This window comes from Pelodiscus sinensis, chromosome 19, assembly GCF_049634645.1.
Source record: "Pelodiscus sinensis isolate JC-2024 chromosome 19, ASM4963464v1, whole genome shotgun sequence".
Classification (NCBI taxonomy): Eukaryota; Metazoa; Chordata; order Testudines; family Trionychidae; genus Pelodiscus; species Pelodiscus sinensis.
The window spans coordinates 10,108,242-10,134,177 of NC_134729.1; the positions used below are offsets into that span (position 1 = coordinate 10,108,242).

The window sequence follows — 25,936 nt, forward strand, 5'->3', positions numbered from 1 at the left end:
CTTCATCTCTAGGACGGGGTGGCCAATAATTTTTGATGGGGGGGGGGCCACTCCAAGAATTTGGAAAGTGGTTGAGGGCCACACTCTTCCATGATATGAATGGAGGAGGTGCAGAGTCTGGGGTGGAGGTTGGCGCAGAAGGGAGCTTGGGGTAAGGGACTGGGGTGCAGGAGGGAGACTGGAGTCTGGGAGGGAGTTGAGATGAAGCAGGTAGTTGTGACCTAGGACAGGGGACTGGAGTGCAGGGGTTTGGGATGTGACCTAGGGTAGGAGGGGATTGTGATCTGGGATAGGAGATTGGGGTGCCAGATGTGGGAGGGGGTATGGGTGTAAGAGGGGGACAGAGGGTTTGGGTATGTTGGGAGGAGGCAGAGAGTTGGGGCAGGAAAGGGTTGGGGTGCCAGAAGCAGGCTGTGGCCAAGACACTTACTTGCCAGCTGACAAACTAGCCTGCCTGCCTGGCCATGTGCTTCATGAATAACTGAGCCAGGAGAAGGGGCGTGGTTATTCTTAGCTGCCTGTTATTCCAACAAGCAACTAGCATTGGCTGGTTTCTGCCAGAAACCGGCCAACAGTAACGTGCTGGGGGTGAGGTGGCTCCTAAAACTTCCCCCCTCCCCTCCAGTGTTAACATAGAAACAGAGCCCTGCAGCTGTGTTTCTGCCCGGCATGCTGGGAAGCTTGCCTGGGGCTCCCCGCTGCCTCTGCAGGCTGGATCCGGTGGCTTGGCGGGCCAGATCCGGCCCATGGGCTGTATTTTGCCCAGGCCTGGTGTAGGAACTTTGGGATGAGTAACGACCTTGCTCTTAGAACCCCTAAAATCAAGGTCTAAAACTCTAGCCAGTCTCCAGGGCAGAAGTACCCTCTCCTCTGCCCCTTCCCAAAAAATTCTAACTCATTTTACAGCCAGCTAGAGCGAGAGCACAGACCAGACGCTGATGGCTCCAACCATTTTCGCTCACTTGCTTAAGGTGAGTCTGGGTCATGTCACAACTCCAGCCACTTTTCAGAAGTGGGGAGGGGAACTTTTCACTCCAAACTTTTCCAATACAGCTCTCCAAAACCTTCCCTCGCAGCAAGACAATCCATAGGTGCACTGAGTTGAAGACCAGAAGAGATTGTACTAGGCCAGAGCATTCCCCCCATCACGCCTGCATCCAGCCCAATAACTTGGAGTGGAATTAGAGCAGATCTTTAAGAAAGAAACATAGGGTCTGGATTGAAAGACTCCAAGCAATAGATGATTCATCACATCCCTTGGTAAGTTGTTTCCATGGTCAATTCCACTGCTTTGCTAAAAATGTGTCTATTAGTCCCAGTTTGAATCTGTCAAGCATCATCTTCTACCTGATGAACTGTCTTGCTTTAACTATGAGATCTGAGCCCCCTGCTACCAGAAATCATCTCCTAGTGCATTTATAGACAGGGACCAAGCCACTGTCTCTTTGTGAGGCTCAATTTGTCCTGCCTCTAGGTCTCCCACTCTAAGACAGGCTTTCCAGACTCAATAGATCTTTTCTCAGCCCTCTTAGCCCCGACTCTCCATTAGTTGCAACATGGACACTAGAATGGGACACACATTTGGAGTGAAAGGCTAGAAATAGATTATGCAACTGACTGGGTGAATTTCCCTGTCCCAAGCTCAGTGAGATGCAAGAACCGTAACTGAACAGCATCAGCTATGGGCATCAGTAAGATCTTTAGACACTAGGCCACATTTATACGAGTTTTATGTTGACTGGGTTTCCTTGCATCTCCTCAGCCTGCCTGTCACAAGAGACAGAGGAGCCAGAATCCTCTTACACTGCGGCTGGCAAAATGATCTTAATAATGTAACATGCTTGCGAGAAGGGTATCACATCTACCAATGGGCCCGCATAGAGGATAACAGCTCACTATTGCTGCTAGCTAAAAGAAATGAGCCCTCCAGGGTACATGGTAGAGGAGCTCACTTGAACACTGAGGATCCTGGGTACTAAACCTGCCAGGATGGACTTTGCTGTAACACCTCCCCTGCTGAGAACTAAACCACTGTCCCAGAAATCACAATTCTTCCACTGGAGTAGTTACAGGGCACAGGGGCATGCTGGTGTAACCCCCCATGGCACCAGGAGGATGGAGACACCCCTGGCAGTTACACTGGTGCCACAAACCTCCGCTTTTTATATTTACTATCGTCAAAGACCAGACATGAAGCGAACCCCTCAGGGCAGCAATGTAAGGAACTAGGAGCTGAACTCATCCCTTCAAGACAATTTCAGTCTCTTGTGCCACCCCCCTACCCACCCAATCTGCTCCTTGAGCCTGCCCCCAATGCCACACATCTCATACCCTGCCCCTGGCATCCCTGGTTTAGTGCCTGGACCTGGCACTGGGACCTGGATTGTGACTCAAGAAACCAAAGTTGAATTCCCAACTCTGGCTGCGAGTCTTTGTGAGATACTGGGCGAGTCACTTCCCCCACCCTACCCCGAACCTCAGTTCCCAGACCTGCACAACAGGGATCATACCCCCTTGCCTCACTGCAAGGATCGAGTCTGTTGCCGATTGGGAGGGGCTCGGATCCTGCGCTCAAGGGAGCCAAACAAACCTCTAGACCAGTCCTGCTGTTTCTCCCCACCCATGCTGACCCACACATCTTCCCACCCCCCTCCACTGGATCACCAGTGTTTACCAATCCCACTGGAAGGAACCGCCCTCAGGACTGAATCACTGGAGGAAAGAAGAGACGACTTCTGCTGTACCCCCCGCCCCGGACACCTCCCTAACCACAAAATTAATTCGAAGTCTCCCCGCCCCCCACAACAAGCACTGAGGCCCCGCCCCTTGCTGGGAGGCTCCTCCCATGGCCCCACGCCAGAACCTGGCAGAGATGAAAGCATGTTCCCATGGCAACCACCAGTTGCATTTTTTAAAATTCAAACCCCTTAATTTCCCATCTTTGAATTCTTCAGCAGGTGCAAGGCCGGGGCCCGACACCCAGCCCTGCGGGGGGGCGGCTTCTGGGGCACCCCTGAAAGGAGGGCAGGAGCGCACCCGCCACAGATGGGGGGCTCGGCCCCCAGCACCCGTCCCTGTGCCAGCCGGGGGCCCAGTCGCTGCCGGGGGGGGCCCTGGTGCCACTCAAGGCCTGGCCCAGCCCCACGGGCCAGCCCCACTGCCGCCACGGGGAACGAGTGACCCCTATGGGGACCAGCGGGAGCGACCCACGTCCTATGGGGCAGAACAGGGCGGGGGGGTCACTTGCACCCCCTGGAGGGGACCAGCCACGTGCCCCCCCAGCCAGTGCCCCCCCCCACTCACCTCCAACCTCCATCTTGCTGGCCCAGCCCCTGGCCTCCTCTGTGCCTGGCCTACGGCTGCCCGGCGGGGCCAATCCGCCCGGGCCCTGCGCCCGCCGCTGCAGGGGGCGCCAGAGGCACTCGCTCTCCGCCGGGGCCCGGCTCAGCCACGCGTGGGGCAGACGGACCCGCCCCCCGGGGAGCGCGCAGGGTGGCCGCCCTCTGGGGTTCCGTCAGTGGGGGCGGGGAGGGACCCCAGAGAGCGGAGGCCGGGGGGGGGGGGGGACAGATTTAAAGCAGGGGACGCGACACGTGGGACAAGCAGGCGCCCCTCGGAAGCCACAAGACCCCACGGGCTGCAATTTGGGGCAGAGGAAGCATGTGGGGAAAAAATCCGCCCCCTCCCAATCAGCATGTTTGCAACCCCCCCACCTCCTCGGCAGCAGGCCAGAGGGGCCATTGCTATCTGAGGCGGTGTCTACACTGACAAAAGTTTTGTCCTTCCGCTGGCATTCACAGACGCTTTAACCTCCCTCCCCGTCCCTCAAGGGCGCAAGCAGCAGCGTGAGGGCAGCAGCGCTCTCTTGGCGACAACGGGAATCCTGCTCCCAGGGGGTGGAAGGATTGTGTTGGCAAAGGTGCTGACAAACAGCAGCTACAGCGCCCAACTTTGAGCGACACCCGACACGGCCCTGTTGACACGGCTCCGTCGCGTAAACAAGCCAGAGAGACAGGGGCAGCAACTTTGCCAAAGGGTGATCACCGCATCACTGCTCTTCGCCTCAGGAAGATGGTGCCACGTTGGCTCTCTTCCCCGGCCTCTCAAACAGACTCCCTCAAACAACCCAGCGTTTCACTCTCGCCTGCCGATTTCTCTTGGGCTCCTCTTACCCCTCAAGTTTTATTTGGTCAGAGAAGAGGGTCCAACAGTTATAGCACTAGACGGAGGCTTGGGAGATCGTGGTTCAACTTCCTGCTCTGCCCTAGATTGACCTTGAGCAAGTCACTTAGTCTGTGCCTCGGTTTCCCCGTGCTACAGATGAGGATAGCATGTCTCGGTCTTGCCAGGGAGAGTGGCGGTTGGAGGATGAATACATTACCAGTTGTGAGGCGCTCACATACTATAACTGGGGCCAGATAAGGCCCTTAGACAGAAAGATAATGCACTTCCTTATTGTCCATACATTTTTTATCCCCTCATTTCTTGTTCAACAGCATTAAAGAAAAAGCAGCTCAGCAGCTCTTAGCCATTTTAAGATCATTAATTTTATCTCCCTATCCATCAGCGAGACTTAATGCACCTCTGCTACTTCCATATTTTACTCCTGAGGTCTGCAAAAGCCCCGTTTTCCCTTAACCCTTTTCATGCTTTTCTCCTCCAGCTGCCTCACCGTCTCCTGCACCCTTCCTTTACCGAAATCTCAACCGTCCCCCATTGCCCAAGAGTCAAGGTTGGACCCCGGAGTGACTCCATTCCCCCTCCTGAAATACCCACGAGTCAACTGGGATTCCTCCAGCTTCCCTTTCTGTCCTAAATTCCTAACCTTTTCCCTCCCATCCTGTTACACGTAGGGGAACCCAGGACTCAGCCACTCTCAGCAAGGAAGCACGAAGGCGCAGGGGAAGATGCAATGCAGGCAAAAGGAAGGGGCCTCTGGTTTGATCCCTCTTGGGACTCGCTCAGGAACAGCGCAAGAGGTCAGATGCCCTGATGGCTCAGCGCGCCCAATGCCAGCCACTGCCTCAAGGCTCACACAGACTCGGATTATCCCAGCAGGACCAGAATAGGGTAGGCAGCCATTTTCATACCAATCCCTCCACACACTCTGCCCCCAGGAGCATGCTGTCCAATTCCCTGCACCCCCTACCCCCTGGCGGAGCAACTCCCAGCTCAGCAACACCCTCGGGCAGCCGCGAGGGAAGAGACAAGCACCCACGCGGCTCGGGACACCCCCTCGGCCAGCAGAGCCCAGGCACTGTTGGTCACTATGCGCTTCTTTGACCTATGCCCAGTGCGTCCCAGCTTGCTGGTTTACCCAGATGAAAGCAACTGCTCCAAGGAGAGAGCTTAGATACCTGCCTGGAGCTCGTTTTCACCGCATGCTTCACTCAGGAGTTGCCCTTAACTCAAGTCCCTTCCAGCCCACTGACAAAACTCCCGTCACTCAAATCGGCCGGCCGAGAGGGGCTCTGGGCTACGGCTTGGGTTAGACCAACTGGTCAGTGGCTAAGACGACTGCTCCATAGGGAAGACACGGGACACCTTCCCCAGAGTGCCACTGGGCCTCCAATGGCCTCCCGCGATCCCTCTCCCCCCCGCCCCCGGGGCCACGGAAGACAGACACGCTCTCCCACAAGTCACTGGGAAAACCCAGCGAGCGGCTCCGCTTATTGCAGCTCTATGAGCCGGGGAGGCGCTCCCTGGCGCCCGAGCCATGCACACAAGCAGGGATGCAGCAGCTTGTGTGTTCAACAGCAGAGGGGCCACTCGCTTTGAGTTCGGCCAAATTCACTCTGTAGCAGACAGAGCCCCTGGGAGGATCGGAGCCAGGGCGCACTCCCCAGCCTGCCAGCACACAGCCGAGCAGCGAGCCCAGGTCTCCCGTTTAACCCTAGAACACAGGCAACACAGACCCACCACCAGCCTTCTCCGAGTGTCAGCCCTGCACGGATTCAGGCCAGCTCCCCCTGAAATCCCTCTCCCATCCCTCCCACTTGCCCAAAATGGACAAAGTTCTCCCGCACCTACCCTGGGCAAACGGCTCCACCCATCCCATTCAAGCCTTAACGAAAGGCTCCACTGATCCTAGAAATTAGACTCACTTTGTGCCAGATCTGCCTCCGCGTCTGAGCTCCAAAGATCTTCAGCTGACGTTTATGGTGTTGCTTAGGACCTACAAAGCCCCATGGTCTTCCCTGAGTGATCCTGCCCCAGGCTATATTGCCCCAGCAACCCCCTGAGAAAGCGAAAAAAAACCCCCGGATGAGGAGGTCTGGGGACACCCAGCATGACCCCAAGCCCATAAAACAGGCTGGCCCTGCGTATGACAATCGGACTGATTTCCCAGGACAGCTACCCTGGGGAAACCTGGACCAGTGGCAGCCAGTAACGAGAGGGCTAAGGCTTTGTTTCCTAGATGGCGGAGCCTGGGTGGCGACTGCCAGGGTAGAAGCCGTGTTATTGACGGTGCCATAGGGCCTAGAGCCTTGGGCAGCTGGCTTCTTAAATCAACATTTGGGAGAGCAAAGACAGCCCCATCCCAGGCACATTTAATACTGAACTGGGAAGAGGAAAAGCCCATCTCCCTCTCCTTGGGAGCCAGCCTGCAGGGGGGCCACCCACTGGGGGATTAGCTCCCGGCACCACTCTAGGGGAGACACAGGGCAGACCCCCAAGGCAGCTGAACCCAACTTTGAGGCTGCATGACCTGGGTGAGTTTCTGATCGCCAAGCGCCCCCTGCAGGCCAAGGCCTGCAACCCGTCCAGCAAGGCCTCAGCAGGGAAAGCTGCTCTGGACAGAAAGACACCTGGCAGATGCCCCCCCCCAGGATAGCGCTAGGAAGCAGCAGCCGAGAGCTTGTTTGCCACAGGAAGGATCCTGCTCGCCCCATGGAGAAGAGCCTGGTGTGAGGCAAGGGGCTCCACAGGGAGCACAGCAGCGTGGGGAAGGCAGAAGCCGTTTTTCAGCTGAGCACAAAGGAAGGAATTCAGGACTCCTGGGTTCTGTGCCCAGCTGGGGGGTGGGAGAGGGTGTCTAGTGGATCATGTGTGGCGGGGGACTCAGGGTTCTATTCTATTCACCTTGGCTCGATTTTGCCAGGTGTCCACAGAGCTGATCCTTCCTCACCTTTGAGATGGCACCGAGTCCTTTCCAGCCATGCTCTCAAGCTGAACACTCAGCCACACTGGTCAATTTCTTCCTGTAAAGCCGCCATCATCATCGCCAGCCCCACCCAGCAACTTGACCCCTCATTCCCAACACAACAGGGCTCACCGGTCAGAACCCAGCCGGAACCTGACCCCCATGTGGTGCAGAGGCCCACGGGTGGCAATGCCACAGCCTGCCTGCCTCAGCCCCACGATCCACTCCTCACCTCCCTGGGAGCTTGAGAGAACCAGGCTTCCGCCACACACCTGCCCGCCAGACGCGGCAGGAAATAAACATTTCCAGCAGGTGCCACTCCCTTCTCGTGGGATGCTGGCTGCTCCTGGAGGGGGAGACGGAGAAACCATCCCTCCCGGCAATGCGACGGCCACACAAACTCCTTCAGCAGAGGCGAGACTCAGCGAAAGTCACTAGCGTGTTGCCGCGCCTGCCTCGGACAGGACCACACCGACATCTGCTCCCCACGGAGCGTGGGGCAAGTTGGCGTGGCAATGCCCTGACCCTGCAAACCTGTCTGCCCCACTCACGGGAGGGGAGTGAAACCCCAATGTCTCTGCAAGGTCACAGCCCCAGCTCCACAGAAACCAGCTGTACAACAGCCATGCTGCCACTGGGCCAGCGGGCTGGAGGCGCAGCTTGTGAGAACTGAGAACGGCCTTACCCAGCTGGGAATCTGGCCTCACTGGAGCAACAGGGATTCGCACCAGCCGGGGGGTAGCCCTGTATCACCAGTGATTCACTTTTGTCTTATGTACCACCAGGCCCACAGCGCAGGCCATCGCCCAGGGGAGCCTCCCATTCACAGAGCTCATCACTGGGCGCACAGGAATCCCAGCACGTCTGCCTTTGGGAGAAAACCCCAGCTCCTCCAGGGCGCCTTCCAGAGCAGGTCCTCTTGCCAGCCCTTCTGCACCTCAACTTCCCCTTTTCCTGTCTGGCTCTGAGGAGCAGGGTGCTCCCCTCCCATGAGGGTGCAGGCCAGCAAGGCAGCCCAGGGGGCGGTTCCACCAAGGTAAAGTGCATCAGACCCTGGTTCTTCAGACAGCAGCCTGCGCCCGCTGTTTTGGAGACGGTGCAAGCCCCCCCCACCCCCCCAACTCAGATCTGCAGCCAGAGGGGAGATGCCTCCTGGCCTTTGTCCAGGACAGCTCCTGCTCTGAAGAGGAAGGTCAATAGCCTCTCCAGTTGCCTTGGGCAGTTCTTATGCCTGTTATCACTCAGGACGGTCTATCGCAGGCCACGTCTATACTGACGCTTGCCAGCAAAATGGTTGCTGCTCAGCAGACTGACCCCTACCCCCCCCCCCCCGTCCCCAGTGACATAAGTGTTGCCGGTGTAAGCACTCACATGCATGGCACTATATCAGCAAGAGATGCTCTCCTGCCCACATAACTACTGCTGTCCACTGAGCTGGTCTTAACAAGTCAACTGGAGAGCTCTCTCCCACTAGCACAACACGACTACATGAGTGCTCATCAGCGTGGCTGCACCACTGTCAGCTGGGAAGCACGGCCATGGCCTAAACGTATTACTGAGATCTGAATCTTGGCTGCACTCAGAAACACAACATGGTATGATAATCATGTGGCAGTGAGTTCCGCAGATCCAAACTTTGCTCAGTTTACAAATTGCCACCATTTTGGCAGATGTTTGTGCATTGCCAGACAGGCTGAGTGCAGGAAGGGTGGTTCAGTGGTTAGAGCATTTACCTTGTGACCTCAGTTTGTGTCCTGTCACCTGCCAGACTCCCTGGGGGTATATATACACTGCAGACAACCCAGGTCAGCTGACTCAGGCTCCTGGGCAAAAGACTGTAGCCTGGACTGTGAAACCCAGAGACAGGGAGAGGCTCAGGATAGACCTGGCTGGAAATTTCCTGATGAAAACCCTTTTCCCTCAGAAAATGTCAATTCACCAAAACTGGAGCTGACTGCGGCTTGGACAAATATCCCCATTCGGCAACCTGCGGGAAAATGTTTCCAAGGCTTTAGGACACTCTGCTCCGGCCTTTCTAATCAGCGTCACCTCACTCAAACAGGTCCTCTTGCCAGCTGCGTGAGCATACATTGGAAAGGTAACGAGACCCTGAAAGCTCAAAGGAAAAGCCAAGCGTTCTGGCTGCCCTGCTTCTAGGGCGGCTTTGGGGTGGATGCTGCATGAAGAGTTTTGACTTCTCACCCGGATTTCAGGATGGGCCCTTTTCTAATAGCTCCAAAATTCTCCCAGCACTGCCCCTCCCACACAGAGGCTGTGAAGGTCCCTACACTGCACATGAGGTGCGCAGATACTACAGGAATTAGGGTGGCATCAACACTCTGTGGACAGAAGCACCCCATGCACCTTCTCTATCCCCTTCCTAGACTGTCACCTGTGGGGATAGGCACGGGCAGGAAAAGCCAGCAGGGCGCCTAGCCCCAGCTAAAGGGATGGGAGTGGTCTCAGTCAAACTCCCCGGATCTGCCCTCCGCCACACCATCATGCTCTTTTGTGGCTAAGGCAGAGAAGTGGATTCAGGGTCCCCTCGCCAGTTTGGAGTGAGATCAGGGTGGGGTGGTCAGAGCAGGGAGGGCATGGGAGGCAGGAGTCCTGGGTTCTTTTCCCTGCTCGGAGAAGGGGTGATCTTGAGGGGCTTGAGTGGAGCGGCTGGAGTCAGGAATATGAAAATGTCACTTCCTTTTCCTCATCCTTTGCCTGACTTGGCCGATTCAGCCTGGGAGCACTGGGCACAGGGACTGCCTCTCCCGGCCTCTATGCAGCCCCTCGGACTCTGCTCTCAGCATGGTGCTACCATAACAGAATCCAAGAATTGACCCTGGGCACAGAGTGGGGTCTAGCGGGTTAGAGCAGAGGGTGAGGGCTCCTGGGTTCTGCTCCCAACCACAGGAGGACAGTGGGCCCCAAGGGTTAGAGAAGGGCTGACCTAGGAGCTAACTGGCCCTGGCCTCTGCCACTAACTTGCCCTTTAACCTCAGGCAAGTTGCTTCACCTTGGAGCCTGCCCCGATTGTGAACAGCCACTAAACCTAAGCATGGGGCTTCACACTGACAGGTGTCAGATGCTCCCAGGTGCAGTGACAGTTCCAGGTCTGCTTGCCACAAATACCCTCTTCCTTTCACAGGGGCGTGGCAAGAAGTGACTGTTCCACGGCCCCTCCAGCCGTCTGGCCACCCCAACACCTGGGAAGACGGGGAAGCCCAATGAACCTGGTGGAAGGCAGGCAGACCTGGTGGAAGCACCAGACCCAAAACAAGGCTCACTGCCAAGGGGGATCCACCTTCCTGGCACATGGGAGACCGATGTCAGCAAGACACCAGATTGCTTCCCATTGGCCATTCACAGGGGCACTGTTCCAGCACCCAATGCCCGGGGGAGGAGGGATGTGCAAATGTGTACAGTGATTTTCTAGTGTTACAGATACTGCCCAGAGGGTAAAGCACTGGATAGAATATCAGAGGTCTATTCCCAGCACTGCCACCGGCACATCTCCTGCCTGTGCCTCGGTTTCCCCATCTGGTCTTCTTTGTAAAGCACTTTGAGCTCTATGGATGGACAGCGCTGTTGAAGAGCCAGGGATTATTATGTGCATGTGCAAAGCTCCTAGCACAAGGGAGCCCAGATCAGGGCTGCTCCTGCCATACAAATACAGTCATCAGGGACTGGGGGGAAAACAGTCTAGAGCATATTTGCTTCCTCATCTATTGGGCTCACCTGAAGGTTGGATACGGGCTAGATGGACCCAGTGGTCTGATCCAACATGCAGGGAGCGTGGAGGAGGGAGACTGCTCTGGCCCACTGAAGCAGGGATGCCAGTGAGATGGATTTGGTGTTGCAGAGGGGGACGTATAACGGGCTAGATGGGACTTTGGATGCAGTTTGGCAGGAAGAGTGAGTCTGGGACAGTGGAGGGGGGAACAAAACTGGTCAGATCTGGGATGGTGAGGGGGAGAGGGGGCACCAGGCTGGTTACATGGGCCTGATGCTCAGATACAGAGAAGCCACACTACCCCCCGGTTCCCTGGAACAGCACACAACCAGCCACGACAAGCCCTGTGCGAGTCAAAGGAGATTCCCCTGTAGCACCACCCTAGCAGGGAAGCTCCTCACCCAGAGCCATGTCAATGGCCAGTCACCATCCCTGAGACGCGATTTTAATATTATTTTCATCCTTAGGAAAATCACGGCACCAATGTTCATTTTTGAAGAACCTTTTACTCTTTCCTGAGCTCCCTCCTGCCTCAGCTCTGGCAGCGCAGCCCCGAAGACTGGCGCCGGGATTTAGCAGCCGGCAAAGCAGGGAGTCTACCTGCTTCCACCCTGCTGCTAGACAAGCTACCCCCAGGGTCTGTCCAAACAGCTCGTCTCCTTATCCAGCCGAGGGTTGAGAAGAGTCTCTGAGAGCAACACAACTTTGAGCTCCACCCTGCATCTTCCACGGGGGCGCTTCTGTCTGTCCTGAGCTCTGGACCCTTCCTTTCTTTTTTAAACGTGCCAGCTCTCTACTGTCAGTGCCCGAGCGCAGCCTGCCACACCTGCCTACGAGCGATCACAACAAAAGCAAGTTAGTTTCAATGCACAGTTGGTACTTGGGACGTGTGGTGAAGTAACCAGCGACTGGATACCTGGAGAAAACAAGATCAAATTCCTTTGTGCCCTCCCCCAGATCATCAGCTCCACCAGGACCCTGCTCCCACTGCATTTAGGAAGGGCAAGGAGATCATGACCCAGAGACTTGGGGGGAGGGGAGGGAGGGTCACCTCACATATGTTAGATCTAAATCTTAGAATATTTTGTCTATCACGTGTATTTTGAGGGCTGAGGCATATTCTCCATCACACAATACTACCCCAAAGCCAGCCAGCAGTCTATGGCTAATTCTCCCACCCACCCCAAGTTGCTTCCTAGAAGGAAACAGGAACAGAAAATGCACCCATCATGGGTTCAGACACCACAGAGTGGTTAAGTGCTGGACTAAATTGCCTAGGGAGGCTGTGGCATCTCCATCATTGGAGATCTTTAAGAGCAGGTGAGACAAACACCTGTCAGGGAAGGTACAGATAATCCTTAGTCCTGTCATGAAGGCAGGGGACTGGCCTAGATGACCATAGGCCAATCCTATGATTCTGTGGGGTTAGGATTTTACACTCACCAGCGTGTACCTCTCCCTTTTGAGCACCAGCCTCTCTGATCAGCAAACATTCATTTAATAGCAATTTTGGGGAGCCAAGACCCACAACCCCCATGGCTGGTGCTAACTGGACAGGGGCTTGCAAAGACATTGGCAGAGTTACCAGCAGGATGTGCATCCAGGCAATGCAAAGGGAAAAGAGATCCAGCTAACTGTTGTCAGCTTATGGCTAGAGAGGAGATGATGGAAAGCAGCAATTAAGAGGGGATGTGTTAGAGTGGGAAGGAGAAGGAAAAGGGAGACCCCAACAAAACCACTCGGCAAATGCATTTGACACCTGGCTGGAGAGACAGAGGCAGTGGTGTTCAACCTTTTTCATTTGCAGACCCCTAAGAATTTTGAATGGCAGTGCAGGCCCCTTTGGGAATCTTAGTCTGCGGAGCCTCCGGGTCCGACAGACTACACACTGAGACCCACTGTCCTGGAGTTCCTTCAGCCCCTGCATGGCTCTGGGCCTAGGGACAGAAAGGGCAGATGGACTGCTCAGGTGTGACTGGAGAGGGAGGTTCCAGACAGACACAGGACCAGGTATTGCAGGGATGAGCTGGGGTGCGAGCAACAGTCAAGTGCAGCAGCACGGTGGATCAGCATGGCGGGACGGGGCAGGGATGAAAGAGGCTCCAGGGGGCCGGGCTTCTAGGGACCGCGATCAGGGCAGCCCAGAGCTGCTGAGCGTCCCCGGCCGAGTGAAACAGAGGGATGGGGGGGCGCCCTGCCCAGATTCACCTGCCCCCTTCTAGGAGCGGCCCTTTCTCCAGAAGCCGAGCCCTGTTCTGCCCGGCCCGGACACACTGCAGGACGGGGCCCGTATCCCGCCCCCCCCGGGCCCCGCTCCCTGGCTCCCCCCCCGGGCCCCGCTCACCGCTCTCCAGCTCGCCGCCCTTCTTGGCCGTGGCCGCGTTGCCCATCGCGGCGCTGGGGCCCGGGCGGGGCCGGCTGCGGCTCCCGCTGCCCCCGCTGCTTCCTCCGGCGCCCGCTGCCCGCAGGAGGCTCGGCTGGGCCCAGCCAGGCCCCGATCCCCCCCCGCCGCCAGGCGGAGCCGCCGACACCGGTATCGCCTCCCCTCCCCCCGCGGCGGCGGCTCCTCGGGCTCCGAACCCCGCCCCAGCCCCGCGCCCCATTGGCCGCCGCCGCCGCCAGCCGCCCGCGCGAGCCCCGCGCCCATTGGCCGAGCCGGGCTCCCCGCCGCCTCATTGGGCGGCCGCCGTGACGCGCGACGCTTCGCGCCGCTCCCTCGACGTAGCCCCGGCCCTGACTGGGCCTGTCCGCCTCGACCGGCCGCTTTCATTGGCCGACGGCCGGCTGTAGCCCCGCCCCCGGCCGTGGATAGGCCTGGGAGGGCTGAGGTCGCAGCGTTCTATATTTAGAGCGTCGGGCCAGAAAGCGTTCGAAAGAATGTTCAGCGTGAGGGGCGGGGCCGTGGGAGGAAAGGGGCGGGGTCTGGGAGCTAAACGCGTGGGAGGGGGAGAAGGAGGCAAAGGTAGAGAGGGACAGAGATGTAGTTTATTGGCCCATTAGAGGAACCACCCTGGGGTTGCATAAGGACAGGGAGCCAGGGTAGGAAGCATCATGGGGATAGGGAATTTGAGTGACAGTCATTCCAGGCTTGCAAGAAGCTAACAGAGGGGGGTCTGTCAGGTACCCCATTTGTGGGTGTTCCCAGGGGCACCCTAGATGGCCCCTCCCCCTTCACTCACCTTTTTTTGCGGGGAATTGAACAGCTGACATCCTTAGGCTATTAGCTTTACCTGGGCTGTTGAGTCCTGCTGACTCTCCTGCTCCTGCCTCTGGAACAGATCTCCATAACCCTGCTGTTTTAATAAGCATCATTTCTCAAAGAGCACCCAACTGGGGGCCAGTCGGCATTAGGACTTCCACTGAGGAGCAGCTGTAGGGGAGAGGTTCTAGCCCTGTTGAAAGCTGCCTTCCCATGTTATTAAAGGCTCCCCCCCCATTGCAGATCACATGCCACCTGTATTCTCCATCCCACCAACTATAAACTTCTCTAGCTTCATCAGAGCCTTTGCACGGGAGCCGCTCCCACCTGTCTGGAATTTTGAGAAAACACCTGTTTAAACAGAATCAGGATTTCCCCCCCTTAGAGCCCTTCTGGCCCCTCTCTGCAGAACACTCTCTGGGAACACTCTCCTCCCCCCAGCCATGGGACTGTATAACACACCCATAGGAAAGCATAGTTGTTGAATTATCTTGATAAGACATTGGCAACACTAGTAACAGCTGATTTTACATCCCTCCATCTTCTAATTCCTATTCAATTCACACAGGTGGCACTGAGGGCAGAAATTTGCACTGCTGATCCCAGTCCAGCAAGTTGATGCACATGGGCAGAGCCTTACAGTAGCAACTACAATTAAGATTGGTGCTAGGTGCTGTACTTCCACATAGGCCCCTAAGAGCTCTATACAGGCTATTGCTGGGAGCCACAGCAGACTCCAGTGCCTCTTCCCATCAAGAAAGGCTGGTTTCCTAGTTAAAGCACAGGGTTGGGACTGTATGTCTCTCACTGCCAGTACAGCAGCCATATTGTCAGTGCCTTAATCCCAGCTGCAGTTTGGAGTTGCTACTGCACTATTAAATAAATTGCTTACTCTGTATTATTTGAGTGTCACCAACACTTGGGCTGCGTCTAGACTGGCATGGTTTTGTGGAAATACTTTTAACGGAAAAGTTTTTCCCTTAAAAGTATTTCCCCAAAAGAGCATCTAGACTGACATGTGCCTTTGTGCAAAAGATTTTCTTTTGTGCAAAAGATTTTCTTTTGTGCAAAAGTATCCATGCCAGTGTAGACGCTCTCTTGCGCAAGAAAGCTCCGATGGCCATTTTAGCCATTGGGCTTTCTTGTGCAAGAAATTAACGTTCCTGTCTACACTGGCCCTCTTGCGCAAGTATTCTTGCGCAAGAGGGCTTATGCCTGAACGGGAGCATCAAAGTATTTGCGCAAGAAGCACTGATTTTGTACATTACAAAGTCAGTGTTCTTGCGCAAATTCTCATGGCCAGTATAGACAGGTGGCAAGTTTTTGCGCAAAAGCATTTGCATGTTTTAGCATGATGAGCAGGTTAGTTGACGTTTAAAGCTCCAGCCCATGGAATCGTGGGATTATGCAAAAAGCCCAGTTTTTAATTCCTAGCCTTCATTGCTACAGAGAAGGTTGAAAACCTGACCTCTTAAAAGCCTCAAAAATAAAAAAGGAGGAAAAAGAACCCAGTGAACTTTATTTTAAAGACGCTCCCCTGTTGAATGTTTGCCATTACTAATGCCATTCCCTTGCCAGTTTAGTGCTCTGGGCTTTCTAAAAGCAACTCTTCCATTTAATAGAAGCTGCATCTTCTCAACAAGAGGGCTGGTCTCCCTCTTAGGAGAAAGGAAAGAGACAGGCACAAAATAATTATATAAGTCAAACTCCGAAACATTGTGCTTGATGATAGAGGGGACATGCAGCCGAGATGAAGTTATATCCACGTGGCTCTCTCCCCCACTCCTTCCCCTTCACTACAGCCTGGGAAAACAGTGCCTTGATCTAAAATAAAATTGATTGCACACAGAATGACCTAGGAGGCAAATCGACTTTTAGATCAAGATAGCAAACCAGGGCAGTTGTTGTAAGGTTGCATGACTCCTTTGATTGCACTCGAGCCACAACAGTTGAGGATCTGGTCCAAAGGTTCTAGTGGAGTCAGGTCTGATTTACAGCAGCCTGTGATTTGGCCCAGACTTTAATAGGAAATGAAGGTGGAAGTTAGATAGTTTAACCTCCAAAGGGGATTTTGCAAAAGCTCTGAATTGATTCAGTTTTGAAACATTAAATCAATATGAGATGGGTTTTTATGAAGCTTGCTGGAACGAAAGTGAGCTCAGTTTTCAGCATATCTCTGCAGCCTGTGGCAATCCCCACACAGCCTGGGCTGGTGGAAGGAAGTGAAACAGACAAGAAAGCGTGACCTTGTGTGTGAGCTACACTGAGAGACAAAAGAGTGTGGCAAATAGCACCACCTCTGAGAAGAAACAAAATACAGGACTATGTAGCACTTTAAAGACTAACAAGATGGTTTATTAGATGATGAGCTTTCGTGGGCCACGAAAGCTCATCATCTAATAAACCATCTTGTTAGTCTTTAAAGTGCTATATAGTCCTGTATTTTGCTTCAGCTACATCAGACTAACACGACTACATTTCTATTACTATTCTGAGAAGAAAGTTTGACCCATCAGCCACTGGGGTGATTAGCTCAGGGCAGGCCATTGGGGTTTTAAAGACCGATGAGCTGCAGAACTTGAGGTAAGGATTGGTTATACTTTTGGGGCATAAATCTCCCTCTTCAATAGAACCCTTCCCACCATCACCTGTAGTATGGTAACACCTAGGAGGCTAGACACACAAAGTCTATCCCTACCCCAATCAGCTCAGTCTAGTATCACTGAGCAAAACACAAATAACAGTTCTTCCTCTGGCCCCTGCAAAGAAATACAACAAATCACGCACAAAGAACCTCATAGCTCTGAGTTTTGCTTCTGGACTAGAGAAGAGCTAGAGCTCCCATGAAGCTGAGTAGAGACTTTGCATAGAAGACCCTACAGCACTGGGTGGCTGTTCATATAGGGGGAGACAGAGACCGCAGTTTCCTGCAATATCCTTGAGAGGTTTATGTATTCTTGGGGCCTTGAGTTGTATGTAACCACTTTTGAGGGAGATATGATGTGTGTGTGTGTGTGAGTGTGTGTGTGTGTGAGAGAGAGAGAGAAAAGGGAGTTCAAAGGACTATTCAAAATGTGCCAGACAAAAAGTGCTGCCTCAAAGTCCATATATAAGTGGATAGCCTGGGGGAAGCCCTAGGGAAAGTTAATGCAAATCTCTCCCACTTGGCTTATGGAAAAGCCCAGCTGTGGAAAGGCGCATTGTCTGCTGATTGCCCATCACAGAAGGCCAAGATCAAAGGCTCCAGCTATGTAATGAAACAGCTGATCTGTACAGCCTCTATTCTGGATGTAAAATGTATGAACTTATAACCACTGGAAAAGCCCTAGTTGTGGGTTTTGAAGGACTAAAACTTGCTGAAGCCCCATGTCGGCATTGGTGTGATCTCTGGCGAGCTTTTTATGGTGTGGTTCATTGTTTTAATGTTTTCTCTGTGATGCTTTACCCCAGGAATAATCGTGCTTGCTTAGGAGGAGCTGGGTAGCAACTTGCACATGAGGGCAAGCGCCTCAACTCAGGCATTGGGAAGAAAGCACAGCACAGCAGAGCAGAGCAAGCCTTTTTAGGCTGTCCAGGTTGCTGAGGACGCCCCAGCTCCCTGCGTTACAATATGAAGTCTTGGAACCTCTGATGAGGAGAGAGAGAGACATGGGCTGCCCCCCACAAGAAATGACAGCTGGGAGCCAGACACCTCAAGTGAGGACCCTTGGTAGGCCAGTGAGGAAGAGCACCGGAGCAATTGTCCTTAAACTGTGGCTTGGTGTATGATGGAGAACTTGTTGGAATTACAAGTTATTTTAAAGAGGTGGGGCTTCTGGTCCTGCTTGTAGGGTAAAGGGCTCCGTAGGGAAGCATTTAAGCAGTCAGTCTCGAATGAACCAGCAAGGTGGGATGAGTTCTGCCTCACTGCCTCGGGGAGCAGCCTGCTTTCTCTCAGATTTTGGGGGCCTGTGTGTTATTGCTCTGAATACTAAGAAACAAAGTCAAGTTGCGATAGAACCCTGTCGCAAGACAATTTAGGATACCTATTGTGTGTGTAAGATGGGGACATGCACCTAAAACTCAGAGGCAGATTCAGACCTCTATCACCTACATACAATCCAACATTCTCTATAGCACCCTTCATCCCAAGATTTCAGAGCACTTAGACTCATAGGCTTGGAAGAGACCTTAGGAGACATCGAGTCCAACCCCCTGCCCAAAGCAGGACCAATCCTAACTCAATCAACTCAGCCAGGGCTTTGTCAAGCTGAGACTTAAAAACCTCTAGGGATGGAGATTCCACCCTCTCCCTAGGGAACCCAGCCCAGTGCTTCCCCACCCGCCTAGGGAAACTGTTTGTCCCAATATCCAACCTAGACCTCCCCCACTGCAACTTGAGCCCATTGTTCTTCATTCTGCCATTCGTCACCCCTGAGAACAGCCTCTTTCCATCTTCTTTGGAACCCTCCTTCAGGAAGTTGAAGGCTGCTCTCAAATCCCCCCTCACTCTTCTCTTCTGCAGACTAAACAAACCCACATCTCTCAGCCTCTTTCGTAAGTCATGTGCTCCAGCCCCCTCATCATTTTTGTTGCCTTCTACTTGACTTTCTCCAATGCATCCACATCCTTTCTGTAATGGGGGACCCAGAACTGGATCCAGTTCTCCAGATATGGCTCACCAGTGCCAAATAAAGGGGGATAATCACTTTCCTAGATCTGCTGGCAATGTTCCTCCTAAGGCATCCCAATATGCCATGAGCCTTCTTGGCTACAAGGGCGTCCTGTTGACTCATATCCAGCTTCTCATCCACTGTAACTCCCAGGTCCTTTTCTGCCCAACTGCTGCTTAGCCAGCCAGGCCCTAGGCCAGTGGTCCCCAACCTTTTGGGGCTGCCGGGCACCCGGGGGCGGGGCCACACGTGTGCTGCTCATCCGGGGGTGGGGCCGCGTATCTGCTGCACGCCCGGGGCGGGGCCACGCATGTGCCACGTGCAGGACCAGCTCTAGATTTTTTACCTCCCCAAGCAAAAAAATTTTTGGCCATCCCCCACCCCCGCCGCCCACTGCTGCCGGACAGGCACTGAGGAGGAAAGCTCCCCTTTCACCTTGCAGCTCTTTGACTCCCACCACGCCCTCCAGCCAAACCCAGCCTATGTCGTGTCTCCCCTCCACACACATCCCGACCCCCCCCACCCACTCACCGAACCCAGTTTCCACCTCCTCTCCCCTCCCAGGCAAACTTGACCCCTCAGCGACCGGATGCAGTCTGCCCCCCTTCTCTCCCCCACCTGATCCACCCTGCGCCCTCTCTTTCCTCCCAGCCAAACCCGATCTCCCCACTCCCCACCGGACCCAGTCCGCTCCCCTCTCCCACTGCCCCCCACTGACCGAACTCCGTCTCCTCTCCCTCTCCCCGCCAAACCCTCATGTCCCTCCCTACAGCACGTGCGGAAATGTCAGAGCGCCCAGGGGGAGGGGTGAAAGTGGCACGGGTCCCCTTGGGCATGCGCGCGGACACAGTCGGGAACATAAAGAGCAAGACCAGGGACACCTCTCCCCCCCCTCCAATCTCTGAGCCGGGGCAGGTGAGGCCTCCTCCAGCGGTTCCTCACTGCCAGACAACCAGATCGGGCTGCAAAGTAGCTCTCCCCTCCCCCCAGCCTAAGCACCTCTGCTTGAATCATTGTGGCCCGGACAGGGCCTTCCTCCTGCCCAGCCCCCCCAAGGCAGCAGCCCTCCCCCCCCCCGCGACCAGCACTGAGGCAGAGAAAAGGGGGAGAGTCGCCCCCCATTTGCTAATGTGCACTACCCTCCACCCACACTCCTGCAAACTCCTTGGCCAAGGGTGCCCACTCCGGCCGGAGGGGTCACTAGTAAGCGCAAGGCAGGCGGAGAGATGACCAAAGGCACCTGGCTTGCAGCGTGGTCCCTGGATGCAGTGACCCGGGCTGCCCCTTGCCCGGCCCCGGATCGCTCTGTGCAGCCTGCCCTGCACAGCCCGGGGAGAGCGGCTCGCCCACCAGGGCCGTAGCGCTCCGCCGCCGCTGCTGTTCTCAAAGCCCATGGTGCGCCCCCTGCACGTCGGGCCGCACTGGCTGGTGCCAGTCAGAGGAGCGTGAACCCGGGCGCCGGAGTCTGCTTCATGGGAGGCTCCCTCGGGCATTTCCCGCTCCGCGGGTGCTGGGCAGCGGCAGCTGCGCCGGGAAGGCGACTGGAGCGGCGCGTGGCCAGCACTCCTGCTGGGGCCGCCTCGCTGCGACGCCCTCTCGCACTAACTAGAGGGCGCACTTTTCTCCCTGGTGGTGAGGGAAGGTAGCGAGGCAGCCGCGGAACCGTGATGTCATGACGCCTCAGCCAATCACGGAAAGGCTGCGAATGCGACTTGCCCTATGCACCCCGCCTGCCAAGGGTGGCTCGCTGCTGGCCCATCACGTGCTCCTCTGCCCCTCGCACGGCCTTGGGCGGTCACAGGGAGTCCTGCGTGGGGCGGTAAGGGTTAGGAGTTCTCTGGCCAGTGTCTCTCAGGGGCGGCTGGAATGCCGCCCCTGGCAATGTGCCGCCCCAAGCACGTGCTTGGTTTGCTGGTGCCTAGAGCTGGCATTCCACGGGCGCATATAAGTGCCATGGCACCTGTGGGCACTGCGTTGTGGACCACTGCCCTAGGCTGTAGCAGTGCTTGGGATTCTTCCATCACACTTTTTTCTTCAGAAAGGAAGTGTATCAGAGGAGCGCTATGCTGATGGCTAAGAAACCAATCAGTTTCCATTATTCCTAAAGTAAGACTGCTTTTCAGCATCAGGCTATCGGTCATGCTCAGAGAAGCCATCCAGCAATGTGACTGCTGTAGGGATAGAGTGGTTCATACTGCTTTCCAACCGATTCCCTCACAGCGAGCTGCTTGCCAGAAGTGTGCTTGTTGCAGTGAAGGAAGGGCATCTTCAGGTGAGGTACCTGAACCCCTTCAAATGAAACAACTTAAAAAACCAATGAATGGTCCTGCAGCACCTTACAGACTAACAACAATGTAGATAGTATCAGGGGCTTTCGCGGATACAACCCACTTCTTCAGAAGAATGAAGTAAGAGAAGTGGGTTGTGCCCACGAAAGCCCCTGATGCCATCTACATTTTTTATTAGCTTCTAAGGTGCTGCAGGACCATTCACTCTTTTTAATTTTTTTCCATTACAGACTAACACGCCTACCCCTCTGAGCCCTTTGAATGAGTTTTCCTGCTTGATTTTCACCTTGGGAATATCAGAAGTGACACTGCAGGACTAGCTTGAGGTCTCAACTGAAGTCAGCACCTCATTGTGCTAGATGCTATGCATGCACCTCTTGAGATTCCCTGGCCCAAAAAGTTTCCTATCAAAATAGAAAGGAGAGAGCAAGTGGGGAAAAAGGAACACGGATGACATGACTAAGATCACACAGCTGGTCAGTGTCAAAGCTGGGAACAGGCTCCCGTGGCTGCTGCTAATGCTGAGCTAAGTCTCTTTGGGTACGTCTACACAGCAAGGCTAAAGTAGAATTAAGCTATGCAACTTCAGCTATGTTAACTGCATAGCTTCAGTCGAAATAGCTTAACTCAGTTTTAGGTGCTATCTACACGGCAGGAAGTTGAAATAAGAATGCTCTTCCCCTGACTTCCCTTACTCCTCTTGAAATGAGAGTTACTATGCGTCAGAATAAGAAGCCCTCCAGCTTGACATTATTTCGAAATAAAGGCTTGTAGTGTAGACACGCTCTTTGTTATTTCAGAATGTCAGTTATTCCGACATAACGCTGCTGTGTAGACATACCCTTGGGGCGAGTGTGGCAATTTCAGTCCTTGGTGGAACCATATGTCAAAATTTGAGAGAGAAGTCTTTTCTCCCAAGTGTTCCTGTGGCATTAGAGTCAAAGAGGCACTACAAAATGTTGAGGAAGTGTGGAAAAAGTCACTTCATCCTCTAATTTGTCGGGTTGTCCAAGCATGGCTTCTGCAATCAGACATTCCTAGCAGTTCCCTAGCTGCCCATACAGCATTTTAGGAAAAATCAGTGAGACACTGTAGGGATATAATGCTTCATGTAAACAGAAAAACATCCTTCCGGCTGTCTCAAGGACAAGAAGCAAAAGCAAAATAGAAGAGGTAGCAAAGCTCTCACTCCTCTATGTGGTTCACCTTTAACATAGCAAAGGGTGAGGTTAAACTGGCATTCTGTGGTACTGAAAGATGAAAAGTTCAGAACAGCTCAAAGGAAATACTCCATTCCTCTCCAGGCGACCTGTGGAACTTACTGCCACTGGATATTGAGCAACAAGAGCTTAGCAGGATTATTACTGCTTTAAACATCAGATATGAATGTGGTTAATAAGACCATCCAGAGGGAGAATAGAGACGAATTAAGCAGCAAACAAGAGACTGAAATCCTCTCAGGGTTGTGAGGCAGGATGCTTTGGTTACATCATTAGTGTAAGGGACGTCCACCTTCCTCTTAAGCAGCTTGGCCTCTGTCACATGGGAAAGAGGGCGACACAGACCAGGAGTCTGATGATCCCATGCATGGAGTCAGGGAAGGAAGAGATGCAAGCAGCGATCTCGCCAAGAAGGGGAAACGCTCTTTCCTTGCCTTGCTGGGAGTTCCTGGCTGCTGCTTGCCTGCCAAGGCACAGACAAAGGAAATTGCAGTGTTGGGGACTAAGCTCAGATTGGTAAATAAGCATTTGATTAAGGGCTCAGGCCGCTCCTCCTGTGCTGGAGGGCTGGTTTGGCGCCACCGGCGTGATTCCCATTAGACATGATCAAAACAAACCACAAACACAACAAAAGGCAGCAATTTTCCTCCTCTGTCAGGGCTTGGTAGCTCCTGGCGGCTGCTCACTGAGGGCCTGATGCAAAGCACTGTGGAAGCAGCACAGGGAAGGAACTCCCATGAACTCAGCCCCTTATTATCTCCATTCCTGGCAGTTCTGGGCACACGGCTCAAGTGCATGATTGGGGCAAGGAGGCAGAGATGGGCAGGTAGGGCAGAGTGCCCCACCTGGCCACCCTCCACCCCCATCATGTGGGAGAACTGCTGCAGGGAGGGAGCTGGGTAGAGATTGGGCAGGGATTTGGAGGCAGGCAGCTCCTACCCAACTAGATCACTCTCTACGTTCAGCTGGGAGAACTACAGCTCAAGTTGCAGCCTCACAAGCCCCAGTCTGGGCAGAGTCCTTCGGCAAGGAGAGGACCTGCTGTTTCACATCCCCCCGCCACAGGGGAGGGGAGAGGTATAAGTTGCCTCCAGCAGGGAGTGCCAGTTAATACTTGCTATGTCCTTTCCCTGTAAAGGGGCCACAGTCCCCACTAGTGTGGGGAGGGGGGAGGTAGCTCCTGCTGCTGCTTTACCTAAGATGCACAGGGACACTGACAGCCAGGAACTACAGCTGACCTCCTGAATCCCGGTCCAGTGTTTTAACCACTAGTGCATCCTTCCCCGCTCTTCACACTTCCCCGGGGCACCATCTGGGCAGAAGAATCCATATGTAGGATCAAGGCCTTCTTTTGGTCCACGCTAACTATTGTCAGTAGACAGCATTTCTTAGTTTCTATAGTTGAGTAGATAATTAAGCCCATCTCAGTTCCTGCTGTGATACCTGATGCTTCAGAGGAAACTGACTAACCCTTTTTAATACACCCAGCAAGTGGTCTGTTGCTGCATAGATGGTGGCAGCAGTCCTCTCCCTTGCTGGACAAGAAGCTTGTTAATTGCAACAGGAAAGCCTTAGGGATGGGGGTGTGTGTGACTGGAAAGATGTGAGGAAAGAGAATCGGGGAGAAAAATGGATGCTTGTCCCCACGTCCTTCCTCAGCCACCCCAAACCAGTTTCTTTTACAGCTTTGGCGCTAAAGCAAAGCATCAGAGAAAGTTCCAAAAATCCTCTAGCACAGAGCGTAGTCACGTTTACTGGACTCAGCCAGAGCTTTAGTACAAAGGTGACCTTGAAAGGATTTTTATAAAATCAAGCGCGTTCCTTTCTTTGATGGAGGAGTCAGGCTTGAGAAGTTAGAAGTTTTACTGCTTGTTTTTTTTAAGCCTTAGAAATAATCAGAAACACTCAGCTGGGGCTTCCCCGGATTTTGATTGAGATCAGAGGAATGTTTGTGACACAGCCGCTTGAGTAGGAAACTAAAAATGAACACTTCCTCCCAAGCGGTCACTGATTCTGTTGGTGTTTACAAGCCATCAACGGGTCTGAGAGTTGAAGGTCTTGCCTAGGTTGGGATCACATAGCCAGAATGAGACTGTGGCTGATCATGCACTAGAAAGCTGCAGTTGTTCACCGTTCAGGTGTGCCAGGGGCTGTACAAACAAAACCAGACTGCTTCAAGTGGTCTGTGTTTAAACATCTCACAATCGGGTTAAACTGATGCTAACCCCTACTGCAGCCATACACAACAATATGAGCCTCATTCAGACAGGTTTAACCAGCACATGGATGTTGCCGCACTGACCGGTGCATTTCCATTAGAGACATACCCTGGTTAAGAATCTATTTCAAAACTGGTTGAGCTGGAACACCTTTCTAGTATGCACTTGGCAGTCACATGCACCAGTGCATGCTGGGGACAGGTCACTGCCATTTTCATGTAGCGAGACACTGTGAAGTAATATCTTATAGTGGATCAACTTCTGTTAAACCAGCTTTGGAGCCCCACACCGTAGCTGTTGTGTGGCTCAAAGGCACAGCTCTCACCAACAGCAGTTGATCTAATAAAAATACCAACTCACTTTCTCTTTAATATCCTGGGACCACCTTGGCTACACCACCCCCACTGCCTGTTTAGTACCACTTCGTGTACTAGCCACTGTGCAAAGCCCAGCATGAAGGGAGAATGCACCTACCAACTGGAATTTGCACAACTGTTTTACACATCTGGCTTGGACAAGTGGCAGTGTGGACACAGCTCAACAGTGACTTTGACAGCTCCCCTTTCCCTCATGATAAGCTTTTTCGCTAGTTCTCCCACCTAGGCAGGACCTGAAACCTTGCCTGGGAGACACAGGCAGGACAAGCTGATGGCTAATACATAAGAGGGCATATGCCCAAGCCCCTGCAGGCTGCATTACAAAGGGAGCTCTTTGGGGCTAAGGCTCCAGTCGAAACAGGCAAAGGGTGGTGGTGGGTGAGTCGATGGAAGTAGGCACAGAGGGGGAAGATTTGCCTATGTCGACAGTCAGTGGCAGGACAAGGAATAGGCACCAGGACTCTTGTCCCATTGCTCAAACTTCACAGGCTGGCACCATGCTTGACCATAAAGGGGCCAGGTAGGTGGACTGTCAGGAGTGAGGGTTTGTGCTTGCAGTAAGGTTTTTCAGTGCCTCAAGACCCCCACGGGCAGGGTCCGAACTCACCAGCTGACACCACAGCAGGCCGTGTCACGGCTGAAGAATGCTGCTGGCACAGCCCCTAGCCGGAAGCACCATGACTGTGAAGGAGGCTGGTGAGTGGGGATGTTAAACTGTTAACAGCGTAGCAGTGTGACTGTTAAAAGCCTCAGTGGTTACATGCTGTGGGCTCGGCCGTACGCAGCTTATACCGCAGAGCCTGCAGCACAGGGAGACAGTCGGCTACCCAGGAGCAGGGCCAGCAGCTGGAGCCACTGTGCGCCGGGAGCCAACTTACTAGCACACCAGCTCTCCGCTGCCAAGGAACAGGCTGCTGCTCTGCAGACCCCAATACAGAGCCAGCAGTGCAGGGTGGCAGCCGGCTCCCTGGGAATTGGTAACTGTTACAGAAACTGGTAAGCTCGAGCCTATCAGTTAACCATTGAAATGGTTACGCTCTCGTATCCCTGCTGGTGAGGCCGTGCTGCCAGGCCTCGCCATACTGTTTGCTCCAGCGGACGAGACAGCCA

General features: G+C 54.1%; 1 protein-coding gene across 4 annotated transcripts in view; it reads right to left on the reverse strand.

Annotated features, from left to right (window-relative positions):
• PRKACA (protein kinase cAMP-activated catalytic subunit alpha) overlaps positions 1-14,198 on the reverse strand; it is a 50,960-nt gene extending 36,762 nt beyond the window's left edge. The window contains exon 1 of one of the 4 annotated variants that reach the window (XM_075902210.1): positions 14,102-14,198. In XM_075902210.1, the coding sequence (XP_075758325.1) occupies positions 14,102-14,183 (82 nt within the window). In that variant the 5' untranslated portion in view covers positions 14,184-14,198. The other 3 variants (XM_075902209.1, XM_075902206.1, XM_075902211.1) reach the window with 3 other exon arrangements.
• Positions 14,199-25,936: the final 11,738 nt, after the last annotated feature.